General features: G+C 30.1%; 5 protein-coding genes and 1 long non-coding RNA gene across 28 annotated transcripts in view; 4 read left to right on the top strand and 2 right to left on the bottom strand.

The window, feature by feature from the left end:
- Window positions 1-201: 201 nt before the first annotated feature.
- LOC123260194 (protein FAM98B) lies at window positions 202-3,735 on the bottom strand. Its single transcript, XM_044721194.1, has 4 exons — window positions 3,448-3,735; window positions 3,009-3,372; window positions 2,508-2,798; window positions 202-1,246 (listed from the first exon to the last, which is right to left on the bottom strand). Exons 1-4 carry the CDS (start codon window positions 3,483-3,485, stop codon window positions 395-397), a joined length of 1,545 nt encoding a protein of 514 aa, XP_044577129.1. The 5' UTR covers window positions 3,486-3,735; the 3' UTR covers window positions 202-394.
- Window positions 3,736-3,888: 153 nt separating this feature from the next.
- Window positions 3,889-9,579, top strand: LOC123260193. Of its 3 annotated transcripts, none has more exons than XM_044721192.1 (5): window positions 3,889-4,791; window positions 4,885-5,035; window positions 5,385-8,313; window positions 8,394-8,437; window positions 8,889-9,579. In XM_044721192.1, the coding sequence occupies exons 1-4, from the start codon at window positions 4,408-4,410 to the stop codon at window positions 8,410-8,412; spliced, it is 3,483 nt and encodes a 1,160-aa protein (XP_044577127.1). In that variant the 5' UTR covers window positions 3,889-4,407; the 3' UTR covers window positions 8,413-8,437; window positions 8,889-9,579. The 3 variants fall into 3 exon arrangements, with proteins under 3 accessions (XP_044577127.1, XP_044577128.1, XP_044577125.1); XM_044721193.1 differs by having other exon boundaries at window positions 8,394-8,456; XM_044721190.1 differs by lacking the exon at window positions 8,394-8,437 and having other exon boundaries at window positions 3,890-4,791; window positions 8,889-9,578.
- Window positions 9,580-10,090: 511 nt separating this feature from the next.
- LOC123259986 lies at window positions 10,091-11,573 on the top strand. The gene is made up of 4 exons (XM_044720864.1): window positions 10,091-10,571; window positions 10,636-10,837; window positions 11,165-11,391; window positions 11,487-11,573. The coding sequence occupies exons 1-4, from the start codon at window positions 10,203-10,205 to the stop codon at window positions 11,487-11,489; spliced, it is 801 nt and encodes a 266-aa protein (XP_044576799.1). The 5' UTR covers window positions 10,091-10,202; the 3' UTR covers window positions 11,490-11,573.
- Window positions 11,574-11,640: 67 nt separating this feature from the next.
- Window positions 11,641-15,857, bottom strand: LOC123259985 (mucosa-associated lymphoid tissue lymphoma translocation protein 1 homolog). 3 transcript variants are annotated; one of them, XM_044720863.1, is made up of 10 exons: window positions 15,452-15,857; window positions 15,236-15,371; window positions 15,018-15,142; window positions 13,909-14,614; window positions 13,115-13,340; window positions 12,861-13,044; window positions 12,497-12,711; window positions 12,252-12,350; window positions 11,887-12,158; window positions 11,641-11,810 (listed from the first exon to the last, which is right to left on the bottom strand). In XM_044720863.1, the coding sequence occupies exons 4-10, from the start codon at window positions 14,581-14,583 to the stop codon at window positions 11,712-11,714; spliced, it is 1,770 nt and encodes a 589-aa protein (XP_044576798.1). In that variant the 5' UTR covers window positions 14,584-14,614; window positions 15,018-15,142; window positions 15,236-15,371; window positions 15,452-15,857; the 3' UTR covers window positions 11,641-11,711. The 3 variants fall into 3 exon arrangements, with proteins under 3 accessions (XP_044576798.1, XP_044576797.1, XP_044576796.1); XM_044720862.1 differs by having other exon boundaries at window positions 15,018-15,213; window positions 15,291-15,371; XM_044720861.1 differs by having other exon boundaries at window positions 15,018-15,371; window positions 15,456-15,857.
- Window positions 12,347-12,663, top strand: LOC123259988. The gene is made up of 2 exons (XR_006508361.1): window positions 12,347-12,435; window positions 12,506-12,663. It is a non-coding gene; the product is annotated as an uncharacterized LOC123259988 (long non-coding RNA).
- A 116-nt stretch (window positions 15,858-15,973) lies between the features above and the next one.
- The window catches only part of LOC123259983 (CREB-regulated transcription coactivator 1-like), a 41,664-nt gene continuing 37,105 nt past the window's right edge, over window positions 15,974-20,532 (top strand). For 6 of the 19 annotated variants that reach the window (XM_044720860.1, XM_044720857.1, XM_044720856.1 and 3 more), the window contains exons 1-2: window positions 15,976-16,498; window positions 16,572-17,346. In XM_044720860.1, the coding sequence (XP_044576795.1) occupies window positions 17,233-17,346 (114 nt within the window). In that variant the 5' untranslated portion in view covers window positions 15,976-16,498; window positions 16,572-17,232. The other 13 variants (XM_044720859.1, XM_044720854.1, XM_044720845.1 and 10 more) reach the window with 7 other exon arrangements.

The following is a 20,532-nucleotide window of genomic DNA, read 5'->3' as shown; positions in this document are numbered from 1 at the left end:
TGTACACAAATTGATTCATTCAATTACAGTTTTCCATCTGCAATGAAACTTAAATATAAGTTTAGATAAATTAAAACAAAAAAATTTACCGTGGTACAAAACCAAAAATTAATAAAAAAAAAAAAAAAATCATAATTTAGTACAAATATTTTTGGTAATTTTTAATTTGATAAAACTAATTAAATATTACGTATGTTGTTGACACTCATATTTTTGAAGAACGTGTCCCAGAAAATTTATTAAATTTATTATATACCGAAAAGTTTTCTAAATTTTTCACACTTTTTTAAAATATGAAGATCTATTCTAAAGAGTTTAAAGTCTTTATTATAGCAATTTTTACGTATTGCAAAAACAAAATTCATTCGTAAGCTCGAGTCCATTGTTTAACATCTTAGTAATGAGATCGGTTTCCACCACGGTTGTATCCACCTCCTCCGCCTCCTCCTCCTTGAGACCATCCACCTTGAACTCTTCCACCACGGCCTCGATTATAACCACTATTATTGTTATCTCGACCACCACCACCTTGTTGATAATCTCCACTCCTATTATCCTGAAAATAAGCTCCACTGTTTCTGTTATCTTGATATCCACCTCCGCCACCTCGATTGTCTTGATAAAATGCTTCATTTCCTCCGCTCGAACTTCCACCGGCTCTTTGCTGATAGTCTCCAGATTTATTACTCTGATAATTAGATCCACCACCGCCTCCTCTTTGATACCCACCACTTTGATAACCTCCGCTCTGATAATTTCCGCCTCTATTGTCTTGATAAGACCCACCAGTATTTTGCGATGAATTCTGCCAGTCTCTGTTTTGACCGAAATTAGTACTGGTATCCTTATTGTATCCTCCTCGTCCACCACCTCCACCACCTCCTCTGTCACCAAATCCACGTTGACCGCCACCGCCTCCTCTGCCACCACGTCCACCTCTTCCTCCTCTACCGCTATCAGGACCTTGTACACGATCCTTTTGCCACGAAGGCATCTCCGGTGGTGGAGGTGCTTGTTCGCTAGTTCGTCCTCCTCTATCCGGTACATCTCCAATAATAACTTTAGTTACATCGCTTCTGGTATTTTTTCTCACAGAAGCGCTGCTTGTTTTTTCAATAATCGCAACATCATCTCTAGCAGCAAGCAACTGAGAAATTGTTACACTGGGCTCAGTTTTCAATACTTTTCTCTTTTCACGATAGCAATTGTTTACTTGGTCTTCTTTTTTTTTAATTCTGTCTGACCACTAAAATACAACGAGTAAATATTAAAAATTAGCTATCATTTTTAAAAAAATTTTAAGTAGGGTAAATACCCTAATAGATGGACAACTATTATTTCCAGAAGCAATTACATTAGTTTTAAGAACAAAAATCTTAAGTCGTTATTTTCTTTTATGACTACATATAGTTCTGAGAGCGAGAAGTAATTTTTTTTTAATTTTTTATTTAAAATAATAGTTTAAAAAAATTATTTAAATTGGACATCTGGAGGTTTTGCTCCAAGAGCGCCATCACTAGTAAGCATGTGACAGATAGCTGGTGGAGTTATTTGTTATTAATAATAATAAAAAAAAGTAAGATTTTTACATTTGATTACGCTTATATTTCACTAAAAAAGCTATCAATATAATATTTTAATGATAAAATCGAAAAAAAATAATAAAATTTAGTGTCTATCTATTGGTGACACTTTTCTGACCTCTATCCAATAGATGGACATTGAGTTTATATGATGAATTTTCTTATTTTTTTTTTTTTCTTGGTGGATCAATGTGAGAATAAGAGTAAAGATTATAATAAACAGACTTGTACTGGAAATGAAAGTATTATTATGATTATTGAAGAAATTGAAGAGAAAAAAGAAAACGCTGAATAAGAGAGAAAATTTAGCGAAGGAAATTTAGAAGCAAAAGAGAACAGACCTATTAAAAGGATGAAGAAGACAACATAAAATATTTTTAACATTGTGTTTTATAAATTTATATTGATTATTTATTAATTATTAGTATTATTTATATTAATATATTTGATATATTACTTTGCATGAGAAAGCATCACGTATTCAAAAATAATAAAATTACTTTATGATGTATTTTGAAAATTACTATCCGATTTATCACCTTTTCTCTTTAATTTTATCAAGCTTTATTTTTTAGTGGAAAAAATTAATAAATTAATTATTTCTGATATAAATAATGAATTGAAAATATCGCTTGTAAGTAGTGTCCATCTATTGGTATTGACTGTCCATCTACTGGAGATTTTGTCCATCTACTGGGGCTTTGGATTTTTTCTTACATTTTTATTTTTTATTAATTACTACAACGTTTTACGAAGTTTTACTTATTTTTTCCTGGTTAATTATATATTTTTACATAAATATAATTTACTTTATCACAACTCATCTGTATATTACTATATTGCTTTTTTAATAGAACACGAGAGTTTGCTTAACCGTCCATCTATTGGGGTATTTACCCTAATATTATTTTTAATTAATCTTACCAAAAATGATCGAATGGTTACATCCAATCGTTTGAGCAATAACTCCCTTCTTATTGTGTACTCTTCATCCATGTCTTTTTGAAGTTGATCTAATTTTTCCCATTGAGATTTTGACAACTCTCCTATTATCAAAGGCTTACCGAGAAGATCAGCTGGTGCTGATGACACTAAAGTCTTCAATTTTCCTTCAAGTTTTTTAAACAATTGATCAATTGATATATTATCTGGTGGCTTGCCGAATTGCAAAGCTATCATCATATTTTTCAACGCTTTTGCCGTATCACTTTCATACTAAAAAATAATATTTCATTAATAAGTTCTAAATATAATTTTTAAATTTACAATTAAGAAGCTCTATATCATACGAGAATATTTAATGAAAAAAATTTTAAGTATAAACATAAGAACTTCTGAATCCAATTTCGTTAATTAATAAAAAAATTCTCTAAAATTTCAAAGCTTCTCAATTATATTAAATAAAAAAATAATTGCGATAATTACAATAGTCAGCTGCATTTTGTTAGTATCAGGATTTTTTTCATAATTTATTTTACTCGCCATCAACTCAAATACCAGAAACTCCAACAGCAAAATCCTCTCTTGCTTAGTAGCCAGTCTTTGATTAACATTTCCTGAAGTTATTTGCGAGTTAATACATCCAATTTCTTTTAAAAACGAACTCAACTCCAGTAAAAATGTACTAGAATCTTCTGGAGATGCTGTCGGCTGTACATCTTCATCTAAATTCCCAAATGAAGCCAGTTGTTTAGTTAACCAAGACACGAGTCCCGTGAAATCTACTGACTTTGCACCTTTATCCAATGCTTGTCTCAATTTTCCTACATCAATCAGCGGTCCTTCATACCTACAAGTCGAAGTTGTTGGATCATTTAGTTAGTCAAAAATTTTATTTAAAAAAATTTAATAAATAACCTCTTACCCAACTTCTTGAAGACTCTGGATGAGATCTTGCTCCATTTTTTTTTTAAATAATTACTCTAATGAAAAATTATTACCTTGGTACTTTATTAAAAGTACTATAAATTTACTGTAAAAAAGTTGATAATTTTCAGCCGGCAACGTTTGACATACGCTGACTGGGAAAATTGTTAAATCCTTTTTCCAAGTATATAAAAAATATATATAAGTATAAAAAGAAAGCACGTACACGCCTTGTAGAGCTGGTAGTTCTACAGTTTGATGCACCAAGATAATTAAAAAATATATACCTGTGTTAAATTTATCAATAATTATTAAATGATTTTACAAGTAAGTTTAAAAAATTAAATTACTATACTATTTAAAAATTTTTTATTAAATTTGTATATTTTTTATTTTTAAATTATGATTTTTTTTTAATTAAATTCTAGACATTGAACATTTTTTTACAGAAAAATTTAATTCAAACAAAAGAAAGGCCAGATGCATACATGGTGATCGTTGATTGAAAATGGAGCTGAAGGCCTAAAGCTTAAATTAATATATGTAAAATGCGGAAGAAAAGTTGAGAGAGAAGTAGAAGTAGAGGTAGAGAAATCGAGTGTTGACACCTTTGACAAGTGCGGGGTCGCCCTTACACGTTTTGTGTACCGCTAACAATAATCATTGCACCTGTTTGTCTACACAGTGTTGAGTGTTGCAATAAAGTCGGACGTTTATTTTTATTGTCACAAAGTATTTACATAAACAAAAAATCTATTCCCAATGTCTGGTTGCTCAATAGGTTCCAAGTTTTGTGTCCGTTGTAAAGTGAAACACATGGAACAAGTGAGGACACTTAGTATTTGATCTAAGACAGTCGAGAGTTTACATTGACATAAGTAGCCCATTTAATTTTTTAACAAAGAAGGATTAAGTTTTATGGTAAAAGCTATTGGAATGTTTTATAGTTACAATAGGTATGGAGATCACGAACGAGGGTCATCAGGAGTTTAATGATGATACACCTGTTTTAACGGCACAAATCACCAACACTGGGCATGACAATGGCATTGCTAATTTGGAGGTGGTCCAAGACACGTCAAAGTCTTTGCTTGCCAAGTGTCACTCCAACCAGCAGCCGGAAGATCGAGAGATCAAAATTGAAGACGTCAATAATGGCGAGTCGAGAATTGAAAGAGATTCACTTGAAAAAGAAACAGATTCTGTGAAAACTGTTAAAAGTCCGAGTTCGTTAGCTTTTACCATTGACTTTGGTGGCAACAAAGAAGTTGACTCTGTTAAATATCAAAATTTATTTCAACGATATAATGCCAGGCATAAACGAAATCTTTCAACATCTAAAGTAAGCTAAATTTATTTTTAATTTAATATACATATGCATAATTATTTTTTCTTAGTTAGATTTTTTTTTTTTATTTATTTCATTTTTTTATAGATTGAGATTAAATCTAAACCTGTTGCTGATTCGTCGCCAAATTGTCTACAAAAACATAAACCAGTGAGTATCCATTCAGAAGGATATTTTAGCAGTGAAGATGATACTAAAAGAAAAGCTGATAGATTGTCACAAAAATTAAAAGAATTAGGTAAATATTTTATTTAAATAAAACAGTTAGTATAAATAAACAAGCGGTTAGTCTGGAACGAAATTATATGGATGGAAGAATTATTTGAATGGTCGGTATGGTCGGCAGATATGAGTCATAGTGAAGTCATCTTGACTTAGCGGCTACATTGGCGACTAAAATACATAAGCAGATACATAAGGAGCGCGTTCATTATTATTCTGCAGGTATTTTCTTGTGAATCACCTTCATGAGACTTGATTTTAAAGCTTCGTCAATGAATTTCCATATAAAATCGTTCGGCTATCACATTTAAAAATATAAATTACGTAATATAATGAAATTATTAAATTATTTATTGTATTTGCAGGTTTAAAAAATACTAAAGGTGCTACTAAAAAGTCTGATTTGATGTCGAGATCGATGACTGAGAACACAAACGGTGACACAAAACGTAGATCGTACCACGAGGAGTCGACGAATAATTGTGTGTATGAAATAACGTACTCGGCAACAATGAACGACTTGAGTAAAATGCAGAGTAATGTCGAAGAGGAATTAAATCGTGTGCAATATTCGCCGGAAAAAAAGTACACTAAAAATATCGAGTATATTGAGATAAATCATGACTACGGTGAAGAAGTCGAAAAATCGAGTTTAGACACTGTCGAAAAGCTTTCAAACACTAGCTATATGTCCGACAATTGTCCATCCAATGAATTCGCTAGCAACAGTAGTAGGCAAACAAATGTGCAAATGATGAGTGTTAGTTATACTGGAGAATCTAGTGGTGATTTTGATCAAACAAACTTGGAAGTTTTTAACGTCAGTACTGTTGACGCTGGATCTGATGGTACAGTAAGTGAAGCTGGGACTTATACAATTCATAAGGATTATACAGACGAAGAAAAAGCAAGAATGGATATTGATAAAACTTTCAGTGTCGGAGTACTGACTGAAGAAGAGAGCAATGAATTGTATGTCCATCATTTCAAGATGCGAAGCTCTCGTGATACAAATACATGGATTACCGAGTGGGCAACCCAAGTTGCCGAACACAATTCACTACCGCCTGTGATCGGTGGCACAACTGGACGCACACCGCCAATGAGTCCGTCTAAAATTCCATCCCCGATTTACTCGCGAACCCAACGGGCTTCAAGAACCCGTTATGAGCAAAGTGACAGCAGTTTGGACGCTGAAATTCAACAAATGCGTGATAGAATAACTTCAGTGCCGAATTCTAATCAACATACGCTCATTGATTCTGGTGGAGAGTCTGATGAGGACACCAGCAACAGTTACAACACTCCGCCTCATAGTTCTCAACGCACTCCAACGCACAGCGCTCTTGTACGTCGTGGCAGCCTGTCCGAATCGCTGTTCAAGCGAGTTAATCACAATGACTGTCGACGTAGCATGAGAAAGTATCCTGAGATTAAGAAAAAAGAAGAAATTCTTGATGTGCCAAAGAGTCCGTCCCACGTTCTAGCTCGTCTTCATCTTGAACGCGGTAATTCTTTAGATCGCAAGTCTGATACCGCTGAATCAAACTCATCACGACGCACTAGTCTTAAGAACTATACAACTGATGATAATTTTAAGCATACAAACAGTCCAATTTTAAATCGTCTTCGTACTAATAACTCTACAACTCCTAAATTAACAAATAGTCCGATACTTGGACACAAAACAATTACTACTAAAATATTAAACTCGCCGAGCTTTGAAAGACCTAAACAATTGCTTGTTAAATCAAATTCACAAGCTAAAAATGTTGGTTACTTTACGTGTGTTGAGAATAGTCCTTATATGCTGAGAAAATCAAATAGCACGTCAAATTACCGAGAAGATATGTCACCGGGGATCAAGGAGCTCTCAGTGCTCAATAGCAATAGTATTTATCAGCGTAATTCTGTGGGTATTCAGCGTTCTTCCAGCAACACAAGTATCCGCATTGCAAAAACTAAAAATATGTTAGCACGTCGCAGCAGCTTCAATGATCAGGGAGACCGATTGTCTAAAACGAAGCATGTTGTATCAGATAGCAGCAGCGAAGCTGGTGAAACGCACAACATACCAGCCCCGCCGATATCATCTGGTATTAAATTAAATCGCGCATTCAGTATTCGTAGAGCACGTGTTACTTGTGATTCAGACACGACACCCAACACGACTCCAGAAGAACGACGACGGAAAGCTCAAATGGAAATAAAATCCGCCCCGTCTTCTGCACGTCAATCATCAAGTCATCATCGTGCGCGGACGAGCAGTGTTGGTGCAAATAATAAAGATAATTATAAAAAACCTGAGACACGTCCACGTGTCCCCTCGTTGTCTAGAAATGAGGGTGGTAGGTACAGTATGCGTGGCCAGAAAAGCACATCTAGTACATCAACTTCACGGCCTAATTCCGGTGTTAAAGGCGGCAAAGATGCGAAAAATTCAGGTCGTAGTAATTCAACGTTAACTTCCAAAGAAGTTGAATTTCAAAATTGGAAACGTAGAAAAAATTATGATCCGATGAAAGCTGCAGCAGAGGGTAAAAAAAAATTGGACAATTCAAGAAAACATCACAGCACTGAAGACGGTAATAATAGTCGAGATAATTCAGTTTTACGCTCAGCGAGCTTTCATGGCACACATGGAGTGCTTTCTCTGGCTGATGACTGGTCTGATAATGAATTAAATTTTGTTGAACAAAAAGAAATAATTCAGATACCTCCACCGTGCAGTCCTCGCGACAGTGACAGTGATTTAGATACGTCATCTTATCTTCAGACGACGCAAAATGTCATGTCTGCTATGTCAGCAAGGATCACTGTCTACCAGCCAGCGCCAGTTGACTCTGGAGGCGAAAGTGATGAGGACACCAGCCAAAGCTTGAAACAAACAAATAAAATATCTCATCAAGTTAGTGACACTGAGAGCAGCGATGACCCGCATCCTGTCGGATCGAAATTCAACCGATCGTATGGCCTGAGAAAATCACGAGAAAGTCAGGAAGTTAAGAGCGCGCCGATTAAAACACGAACTCCTGTAGTTAATTCAAAACCCAGAGCTGAAACCGCTAGTATTGCTCGCACAGATTCCGGGAGATTCAGCATGCGTACCAAGGGATCAACAACTGGACCAAAAGCTAAACTTAAAGACGTGAAAAAACAGAGCCAGTCTATCACCAGAGAACAGGAAATGCAAAATTGGAAGAGACGGAAGAGTTATGATCCAATGAAAGCTGCGATGGAAGGCAAGCGGAAAGCTGGATTAGCTAAAAAAAATCTTAATTCTGAGTCTTCCAGGTAACTTATTATTTACTCTATTTAATATTATTGTTATTATTTTATTTAATTGAAATAAAAAATTAAACTACTGTTGGTAGGAATCTTAGCGATCGATAATAGTCTACAGCAATGCGAGAAAGTGGTATGAATTGTATTTAAAAGTACGCACATACACGCAGTCATTATTTATTTAATCCTTATTAAAGAGTGAAAAATTTTTTTTATTCTATCTCATTTCTCTGCTTTATTTTTTGTGATATATAAATAACATTATCTGCAGCAAGAGAAACGTGTATTGCTTCACAGCACAATTTGTTATTCAGTGTTTCGTATAATTATATATTATTTTATAATAACGAAACAATATGATTTATGCAATCATTTATTATTATAAATGCTAAAGTAAAATATAATTGAATATATAAATAAATTATAGATTAATTGATGTTGATAACGGGCTTTTGTTTAATTGTATAAACAACCTAACTGGGACATGTTTTGTGATACTTGTTTTATTTTTCTTTTTATTATTATTACTGAGAATTATTTAGTTTTTATTTTCTATTAACATCCTAATTTATTTTTAATTACAGTGTACTGAGATCTCAAAGCTTCCACGGGCCAGTGAATTTTGGTATCAGCGAGTGGAGCGACGAAGATATTTCCGCTTCTGCTGATGAAGCTCCTATTTATTAACGACTATGATATTAACGATAATGACTCGATATAATTATTACTTTATGACAATTATCTTAATGTCAAGTTTCGCTAATTATAGATAAGCCGGTGAAAAAAAAAATCCATGACTTGATATTAATTATTTAAAAGAAAGTTTATTGCGTAATCGAATTATCGATTTAGTTGTTACAATTAAGTTTTATTTTATAAAGTTATCGGTATGCTGAAACAACTGCTAATTATCATAACTTTTTTTTTTCAGTTATTGAAATAAATAAAGTGAACAAAGCGTGTGTAAAAAAAGTGAAATAGCTGAAATTAATAATTCAATGCTAAAAAACGGAATTATAACTTAGGGATTATCGTAATAATTGTACAAAATATAATGTTTTATTGTTTACTATAGGTTTCGATATTTTCTGAGATTGCAAATAGCTTTATTGCACTTATATATATGTTTACTTTGAGTGATTTTTTTGTTTTCTTATCATATATTAACTTTATAAAAGATGTATATTTGATTTAAAAGTAATCAACTGTATTCTATGATAATTCGAAATTTATTTACATTGGATTTGTTATGCTTGTGAGAAATGTGCCTCTATTATTAATATAAATTATTCAAATTGTTATAACTAACGTTGAGTTTGATATTTAAATTCGTTTAAGATTTTTTTATAATTAAAAGTACTATTATTTATATCAACGTTGAACAAAAATATAATTTTTTTATATTATTTACTGTGTAAAATTTACAATGTGATCGCTTTTTTCTGTACATCACACTGTTATTGATTTAAAAATAATCAATTTATGGAAACTAAAATAAATATTGTTCTAGAAAATAATTTTTGTTTCTATTTTTTTAATTACCTCTCATTAATTATCAATAAATCACAATTATTATCTTTTATTTAAAAATTAAGGCAGAAAAAAATTTTTTATAATTCAAAAAATCCCGCCATAATTTTAAAGTACCGGTGTTTTAAATCTAGGATTATTTTTTTATTAAATTCACTTTTTTAACAATATGAATACGTAATTTATCAAGTAAATTATTTAAATCAGTAAAAATAAATTTTGTGAGATGAGTTTTTCTGAATAAGTGATTAATTTATTTTTATTTTTTTAGGTTAGGTCATCAGAGGAGTAAAGTCAGGTGTAGTGTGATGCAAACTAAAGATTCGTTTTGTTATTAAGGTTTTGAATATATTATTGTTTATATCGCAATGTTGCTTAATAATATTTGTAAAAATGTTTGTAATAACTCACGTCTTCGATATTACGGGGTGCTTGCTGCAAATAAAATAAAAAAATTAGAAAGCAATAAATTACCTAATTTCTCATGTTTACAAGAAAAAAGAATGATTGATTCTGTAATAAAAACAACGAATTGTGGAGAAAAGAGATTTTACAGTGCTCTGCCAAATGAGGAATTAAATCCACCAGTTCGACTTTCAGCATTGACTGATGATCCACTGATATTGATGCCTAGTTTTTTTAAATCCATAAAAAGTTCTTACAACCTTCATTTTGTAATGCAATCTCAAATTGACAAAGAATTTAATATGCACGAATTTGCTGATGGATCCAAGCAAGTATGTTTTATTTACATTAATTATTATTTTGAATAGTCTTTAATAAAAATAATAATTGTTTAAGGCTGTTGAAATGGTTTCACATACACTTGCTGTAGAAGATTACGATAGTCTCCAAGGTTTAGTCACTCCAGATGTTATTCAAAAGTTAAGGTATAAAATATCGACGTTATCAGAAGCACAGAAACAATTAATTCCTATAAAAAAAGAGGAAATTTATGGCATGTTTCCATACACAATTGACATTGTATCTAAAGGAGACGAAGGTAATTTTTTTTTAAAATTAGTTATCTGTTTTAACAAATTTTTTTTATATAATTACTGTGTATTGATAAATTAAATATATCTATAATTATTTTCTACGATTTTAAATGACATTAAAGTTAGCAGTCACTTGATAATTTTTAAATCTTATTTAATAAATAAATTTGCTCCGAAAAATTATTTTATAAAAAATTGCATTTTTTATTTATTTAATTTTCTAAATGTCAATTTTTTTCTTATTTTCTTTGACATAATTTAATTGTTAAAAAAAATTCTTAAAATCATAAAATATCTGCTAAATTAATTTTCATCGATTTTAATTATTTCAGGTAGAGAAAGATTATTTGTTGAAATAAAAATGACATATTATTGCTTGAAAGGATTTGGTGAAATGCAAAGAAGAGGTGAAATACCGCCACTTCAAATGGGACTTATGCCAGAATATCGTGAAAAAATTTTCTTAATTAACTGCAGATTCAGCAGAGAGTATACTGAAAATATATCATCTTCCTCTTGGGTAATTAATCAATATAATGAACTAATGTTGGTGACCGCGGTGAGTATTTTTTTGATTATAATTTTTTAAATATTGTTAAGTATTTCTATTGACAATTATGCAGTAAAAATAATTATTTATTGTTTTTGTTTCAGTAATGAAAGTTATGTGATTCTGACTTACTTGAAAGAAAAATTAATATTATGTAAGAAAAAAATAAATCATCATTTGTTTCAGTTAAATGATTATTTTAGCGATCAAGATTTAATACGATGTATTTGTACAAAAAAATAATTTATTAATTTATAAGGTAACATTTTTTTGTAATTTAATACATACATATATATACATATAATTAATAAGTCAACCTATAATAATAATTACAAGTTGCGTAATAATAGTGGAATGTGATCACTAACTTGAAATAATGTAGCGCCAATGAAAGAGCCGCATCTTTCAATAGATATAACGATGGGCCCCTAAAATAATTATGATTGAGTAATAATTAACAACTAATTAATTATAAATCAATTTATCAACATGAATAATTCTCACTTTATTAATCTGAGGATTATGTAGGTGGAATTCATTCTTTTGAGAATACCGATATAAATTATTTTTTTCTAATTTTACGGAATGGTAAAGATTTCCAGTGACATCATCGTTTAGACCAATGAGATTAAGTTTTACGAAATTTAAATATGGTTTCATTAATTGTGTAATGACAAGTTGACAATTAATTCCACTCTGTTTAAAATTTAGATCAATTATTTTAATTGGAAAAGTTGTAATAGTTTCTAAATAATTGATAACGTCTGACGTTTTTCCTATAAATAAAAATAAAACAATTAATTATGATAACTGTGAAGATTTATGATAGATATATAATTTGAGGATTTGACGTAAACGATTAAAATTACCTGCGTAAATAGCGTCGATAAGCCGATAAGGTTTAGTAACAGTTAAAGCAAACATTGGAATTTGATTTCTCTCTTTGCCTTCAAACCAGATATCAATTGCTGTCATAAAAATATTTTTAAAACGTATTATTACAGCTATTAGTATTTCAACAGTGATATAAAAGTTCAATTATAAATCTCACAGGTCAATTTATTAATTTAATTCTTAATTAATTATTATATTAATTACCGACAAATTGTCTTACATTTTCCAGTTTCTTCAAATACTTTTTGCACTGGTATGTCTCTTGTTATAAATTTACTCAGATGAGTAATGTATAATCCACAATTAGTACTCAATCTTTCATAACTTGGTCGATGACTGGATGTCGAGTACGCTTGAATTAAATTTCTCAGATTTTTGTTACTTCTATACTCGTTTACTTTTGGGATCTCCCTATGAATTTCTGGATTTAATTCCCTATAAATCAGAGGATGTATAAGTTTAGCAAGTAATAACTATTACGCCTACTCTGGTAACTAAAACTAAAACTTTTTTTGATCTTCAAGTGTATATATATATATATATATATATATATATATATTCGTAAGTAAAAGTTTTATTATTACTTCGGAGGGACTGTTTGACACGTGTCGAGAATCACAACGAGCAGTGCTGGATCTTTAGGAAGAATCATTGCAAGTAATTCGCTCTCGCATATTGCGTCAGTTCTCAAAAAATTATTCGGAGCATCTACTGCAAGCATGTAACTTTCCTGCATCTTAAAACCATGACCAGCAAAGTAAAATAAACCTATTTTTATAAATAAATAAATAAATTACATTAAATAATAACTAATTATAATTATAAGTTTTTAATTTACCATAGACACCATCACAAAGTAATGAACTAAAAATTTTCATTGCATTTTTCATTTGGCTGGTGGTTAAATTTAACAAACAAATTACTTGGAATCCAATTTGTTCTAATAGTTGTCCAAGTTTTGCCACATCTTTTTGTGGTGTTTTTAATTTTTCCTGGTAATAATAATTTTCATTTGCTATCAACAATGCTATTTTGGCAACTGCTTTTTCTCGAGGCAATTGAATCTATTTATATAAAAAAAGTCCTGTATTTAATTTATCAATTACGAGACATTAAAATATAATTAAACTATAAACTAGCAACCTTGCAGTCACTATTTGAACTATAAATAAATAAAATTTTTCTTTATTAAATAATAAATTTTGTTAAATTGCACTGTACTTTCTTAAATATTGACGTTTTCGAAGATATAAGCTCATCCCGATGTTACACTCATCAAGAGCTTTCATTTAAGTACCCACATGCATTTTGATATATTTTTCATATTTACATATATATAATATATATAAATATATGAAAATTTGATGTGGGTACTTAAATGAAAGGTCTTGAGTATAACATCGGGATGAGCTTATATCTTTAAAAATCTCAATAGTTCACGAGATACAAGGTCGTTTCTTAATTATGTATCTAGAGATAGAGTATTTTCGAATGCAGCCTAAATACTTATCAACATAAATTGACAATTGGTAAGAATGATATGAAACCATGAAAAGGCCTATTTTATCATATAAATATACTGGACACAAAATTTTGCTTATTTTTCTTAATAATATAGATAATCATACTTACAACAACGTTACTTTTTTCACTGTAAACTTCACTGATATCATTAAAAATATGACAATAATATTTTCCTTCATGTTGAGCTTCAAATTTTTCTATAACAAGTTCATGTGATTTCTGCATCTTCAATTGAGTGTTGTCATGAAACCAGCGATAATTAGGAGCCGGATGACTGTATACTAAACAACTTAATCTAAGGGTACCATTAATATGTACTTCAACCAGCGATAATGGCTGTTTAGTAATAACAACAGGCGTTGATTTTATTTTTAGACAAACAGGATTCGACGTTAATTGATCGATAATTAACTCATCTGAACTAATTTGGGTCACTTGGCACTTGTATTCTCCTTCTTGATCAGTATTATTGATAATAATACTCAATTCATCTTTATTTTGACCCTCGAGCGGAAGATTCTCGTGATACCAAGCAAAAACAGGCGGTGGTAATCCTGTAGCTTGACATTTTAATTTAAAACATTTACCAAAAGCTACTCTTACTTCATCAGTTTCATTTGAATTAGGCTGCCTCGTGATCACTAACGCTTGTGGTTCATGAATAATTGATAGCGCTCGTAATAATTTACAATTTTCTAATAGTTTACCTAAGATTCTCACTGTACACATTCGTATATTTAATTCATCTAGTAAATTTTCAGCCGGTGAACTTTTTGAATTCATTTTATCATCTAATGATTTTATCCAACTGCAACTGAAAATAGATTTAAATTTAATAATTGATAAATTAATTGGAAATTCTCTAACTATATTTAAGACTTCATAATTGTTATCAAAAATAAAAAAACTATCAAGTTATCTTGAATAACAATAATTAGTTGACATAAAATACTATACACTGATGACGTAGCCTATTAAATTTTTTTGAAGAGATTAAAACTCAATAAAGGCATTATCATTTCACAGGTAAATTTTTTTTATTATGTCATAAATAATAAGTTGAAAATTTAATGAGCCAGAAAAAAATTTTCTGAATATTTTAAAATAATATTTTTAACATGCAATTTACCTATATATTTATAAAAAAAACTGTCAGATTCGCTTTTAATTAATATAATTTAAACATTTAAATGAAATAAATATATATCTTGAATTACCCAATGAACCCAAGCTGTTGTGACACTTGTTCAGCCAGTACATTCCAACCGTAATCATTTAATTCATCAACAAGTTGTTTGTAAATAACAGCCGGCAAATAGACAAGCTCAAGTTCTTCATCAAACTTGTACATATTAATATCAATAATATATGGTAATATTTTATAGTATAATAGAGTAGATTACAACAATCTATCTTAAAAAAAAATTAATATCACTTGCTAATCATAAATGTAGACTCCATTGTGACAAGTATACGTAAAATGAACAAACAGTTTGAAACAAGGATAAAATATTATCAAGGTCGTCAACGTTGAGTCATACGTCACTTTGTTAAAAAACATTTTCCTCAATCTACCAACAAAATAAATGTTATTAATTATTATACCAAAAATCAGAAGTTTGAAATTAAATTATGAAATAGCTTTAAAAACTTACAAATAATTAATTAATTATTGAATAATTTTTATTGAAATTCTGGAGTCTGGTCTGGACAATTTGGAGTAAATAATTGAAGAAGATTCAAACAGAATAAAAAGTTGCCGCCGATGCGCAGTAGCTCTTAAAAACCTCAATCGATAAAACGATTCGCTTTGCACCAGCTGAGAAAAACCTTGGGCATGTTTCCTTAGTCTGTCATCGTCGCGCGCGTTAAGTGGTGTTCTTTGTTAAATAAGAAAGTAACCTCTTTCGGTTACGTTATTATTTTCCCACCTAATGTGAAAAATCATTGTCAATATTCAACATCTGACATGGAACACACCTTCACTCCTACATAAACAAAACAAAACAATATATAAATGAATAATAACAATAACAACAACAAAAAGTATCATTGATAAAAAATGTTAAGTCATTTTGTTAGTAAATAAATAAAAAATATCTACTGTTATAATTTAATATAAAAGTGAATATTAATTTAAATTTTTACGCATATATACAGGTTTATATACCTAAATAAATTTATAAAAATTCAGAATATATATAAATTTAATAAAACAGATAAATAAATAGAATAATAAAAGTAAAAACAGAGAAGTTGAGTGTACGTCGTTGTCGATGTCGATGGTAAGACCAATGGCTCTGAAAAACAGAGTTTCTGCGCGATGCGCGTGGCGCGCTGCGTCGCATAATCTTGCGTATCAGTGACCGTCAGTCAATCGAGGCGGCAGTGGTGTGTTAAAAAACCCTGCAACACGCTCTCATGTGTGTGGTGGAAGCGAGCAAAAGCACGATTTTAGACGGAGAAAGAGAGACATTAAATAAATAATAGCGGACATTCATTTTTAATATTCTAGATTCAAGTACTTTATGCGGTGGTGGAAGAAAACGTTCCTCAATAATGTTTTACGTTTATTTATTGAAAATTTTTACCGTTTTTAATAAAACATTATGATAAAGATTTTTTTATCAATAATCTGAATCGTATTGACACACGAATAGTGAAGTAAGATATCTACTGTACTGGATCAAGAGAACAAGTAACAAAAATAATAATAATAATGATAATGATAACAACATAAATTTTAATAATTATTATTTTTGTTATTTCAGATCAGGTAGTGATAAACAAGCGACTGGATTTAAAGAAATACTCATCTTGACTCGGAAAAGTACATGTAGAAATAGAAGAAGTTTTTGAGTACTGGGACTGGGGAGAGGTCGTGTTTGTGTCGCGCGTGTACAGTGGGGAAAAAAGAGGAAGGGAATGAAATGAGAAGACGTGGACATCCTAGTCACGGTTGTGTTTAGACCTGCATTGTTGCTGTACAACTTGTGTATTTTACTACTGTGTGTGACAAGCTTCTCCGTAAGCTTGCGGTCTTGTGGACGCAACAAACAGACCGCAAGTGAAAGACCCGAGCAAGCTCCTATCCGAGAAAAGAGAGAGAAACCAGAAAGCGAGCGAGAAACAACGGGTGAAGCTGTGGAAATAATACATATTTAAATAGAAAGACGTGATTATTTGAGTCTGTCCTAGATTTTCGACAGGTGGATTCTGATTTATTATTTACCAATTATTATTATTATTATTGTTTATTTTTCGTTAGTTTCTTTTTTTATTTTATAAAGTTATTATATTTTTAACAATAATTCGTATTATTTACAGTAATTTTACAAGTGATAATCAAGTGTTTTGTGCAAGTAACTGTGAAGATATAGTCGTGATTAAGTTTGTGTGTAGGTTGTGTACTTGTGCCGTGGCCCGGCCATCATGGCGAACCCACGGAAATTCAGTGAAAAGATTGCTCTCCTCAACCAGAAGCAGGCTGAGGAAACTGCTGCTTTTGAAGCTATCATGAGAGAAGTTTCGGATGTTACTAGTCGAGTAAGAATTTTTTCATTTTTATTATTAGTGTCTTAACTTCAGACATTTCCTTTATAGATCAATGTCCCTAACCTCATGGCATGATACTGCTCTGCTACTGCTACCACTGCCTTCATTTATATTATTATTATTATTATTATTATTATTATTATTATTATTATTATTAACATTTATATTTATATTTATATTACATTATGATTATTACTGTCATGTACCTAAAATTTTATTCTATTTTTTATAATTTCTTACTTTATTATTTTTTCCCGGGTTTTAGTACACGCGGGTTACAACCAAAGTGTTTGCAATACTCTGAGTAGAAAACGGTACAACATAAACATACGAAGAAGCTAAAGTTTTAAATGTATGTGCGCATACTTTACTTACTCTTCTTACTGGTGTATATTTTAGGAGCTTGGTGTGGGCATATAAAGTGAGGGGGAGAACAAGCTGGAGTAGGAGTGTAAGAGGATGAAGGAATTTAGATAGACAAGAATAATAATAATAAGAAGAAATATCAGATCAAGAAAATGTTTAAAAGATATATATGTATACAAGTTAATGTCTATATGCACTAATTTATATTTTGCTTTTCATTTTTCACTCACTCTTCGGTCGTTCATGTTTCTCATTACTTCCCCGGCGACGCTTTCATCATTCTGCAATAAAATATGAATAATAATAAGTATTAAACGTGACAATATTGAATAGTGCGCGGGAAAATGTTACATTTTTATACTTACTAAAGTACTTTATTATATTTGAATCATTTAACGAGCTTAATAGATGTGTGAAAGTGTGTGTAGAGAAATACTAGGAACATGGATTATTTTATTTATTTATTTATTTAAATTGTCTGGAATTTATGGATTTTTCTAATCCACCTTAAGACTCTACACTGTTTGAATCAGTCACTTTATTTTATTTTCAATGACAAATTATTTGATATAAAATAAGTAATGTATGATGTGTGACTAAAGTTTTATGTTGGTTTTTTAAAATTTTTGTTAACCTTGGTCTTATTGAACGCATTATATACTTTATTTCTTTACTCAAGTGCTAATGACCTGGGAAATTAAACAATAAATAGTTGAACTTGTATAAGTATATATTTATTAATATTTATTTAACCGGTTATTTAATTATTTATGTCGTTATCACTGAAAAACGTGAAGGAATGTGTTTACTTGAATAAAAAAAAAACTTGATTAAAATTACAACAAAATTTATGTTTTATGAGTTAATAGTTTTCTTTGGTGAATTATATTTTTTATCGCGTGTAAAGTATATTTAGAATATTGATTGACAAGAAAATTACTCAACGGTTATTTTTGATCGCGTTAAATGTATTTTTAATGTCATAGATTATTTTATTAGTTTTGAGGAGTAAATGTAATGATAATAATAATTAAAAATAATTATAATTAAAAATAATAGTAATAACAATTAGATATAATATAATAAAATGAGTATGTATATGTTATTTTATATATTTAAAAAAAATTCTTAAACTATTAGAATTTGACGGTTCGATTGGGCGGGCTTCATCACCATATTCAACAGCTATATTTGAATTTCCGAGGTCGTTTCGTTCCTCGTTTTACTGACAAAGAGAAAATGGTAACTCTGTGTGTTCTCAATTGAGAACAAGAGAGCAAGTGAGAGAAATAGTAAAGAAGATTATAAAGATAGAGAATGAAAGATGATGCGAGTAATCGATCTCTGTGAACTTTTAAATATCAAATTTCTTAATACAATAAATTTTCCACTTTAGAGATAAAACCGAAAATACCAATTTATTTCTATTCTTTGGTTGTTAAATATTAATGATGTAAGTTAATTATTAGATCAAAGTACCTAATATATAATTGAACATAAACTTTTAAAAATCAGATGTACTTTATAAATTTAAATAATTTAGTACTTTATAAAATAAATAATTCGGAGCACTTAATTTTATAAATTTCAATTTTAGCGTTCAATAATAAAAGATACTTTTAGATTTGCGAGTGATGAATAATATGTGGTACTGCATATAAAAAATATAAGAATTGAAAGCAGAGTAGAGACCCACTTTTTAATTTATTTTTCTTGCCTGTTTTGATGGCGTCGTGGCTATTCGCAATAACAATAAAACGTTATCATCACATGTATGAGACGGCGAAGGTTATATTATGAGTCGCACACGTGTGCACCTATGGTGTAATGGAGTCACACATTGCTCCGATATTTGAACGAACGAGTAATATATATGTATGTATAATGATAGTTATACTGCACTGAGTAGAGTTCGAAACTACAATCGCTCCCTGACTTTCCATTAAACTCGGAAGTAAACAGAGGTAAAAAAATAACAGAACAAGGGTTCGTTTCTCAGTCTTGTTTTTTAAAGCTCGTAAAGTTCATTAAAAAAAAAAAAAAAAAAAAAAAAAACAAGTTTATAATTTTATAAATTATTATTTGGTCCACAAATGAATAAACTTATCTTTTTATTTTATAGGATTTAAATGTCAATCAAAAATTAGATTAAGAACATGTAGGACAGAGAATATTCAAATTTTGGACAAAATACTGAGACGCTTTTTGACCTAGTAATTTTTGAACAAAAAATCATTAAACTTGGCAGGAGTATGTTAATAATAGTCCTTCATAAATTGATTCTTCTATTTTTAAATTTAATCATTGAAAAAAAATAACAAAATGATAAATAAATAGGTAGAGTTCGCGCGTAAAACTGCCTTATCTCCGGGCCCATCATATATTCAAGTAAATAAACTTTACTATAAAGAAATTACTCATAAACTTACAACCAATATAATCTTTAAGATTGATTTAATTTTTTGGTTAATCTTTACTTTAGTTTAGATTACTTATAAGACAGAATTATTAAAATGCAACTAGCTTTGAATAGAAAACTAATTATCAACAAAAAATTTCATTTACTACAGTAAATAAACTATAGTTTAATTTTTTTGAACAGTGTTGGGAGTATTGACGGTCAGCCTGATAATCTTCAGTGCATTTTATGTGTTTCAAATAAACAATCCGATATATTCAATTGGCATTTGTTATCACTAGTCCAAACTGAATTACCGACAACAGACTTTATTACATGCTCTTAATGGAAAATACAATAAATTAAAAATTTTAAAGGCAATATTAATGTGACCTTGTTTTATCTTTTAAATT

Source organism: Cotesia glomerata, linkage group LG2 (genome assembly GCF_020080835.1).
Source record: "Cotesia glomerata isolate CgM1 linkage group LG2, MPM_Cglom_v2.3, whole genome shotgun sequence".
NCBI classification, from domain to species: Eukaryota; Metazoa; Arthropoda; class Insecta; order Hymenoptera; family Braconidae; genus Cotesia; species Cotesia glomerata.
The sequence above is the reverse complement of the archived record's forward strand: the minus strand, read 5'-3'. Positions and strand labels throughout refer to the sequence as shown.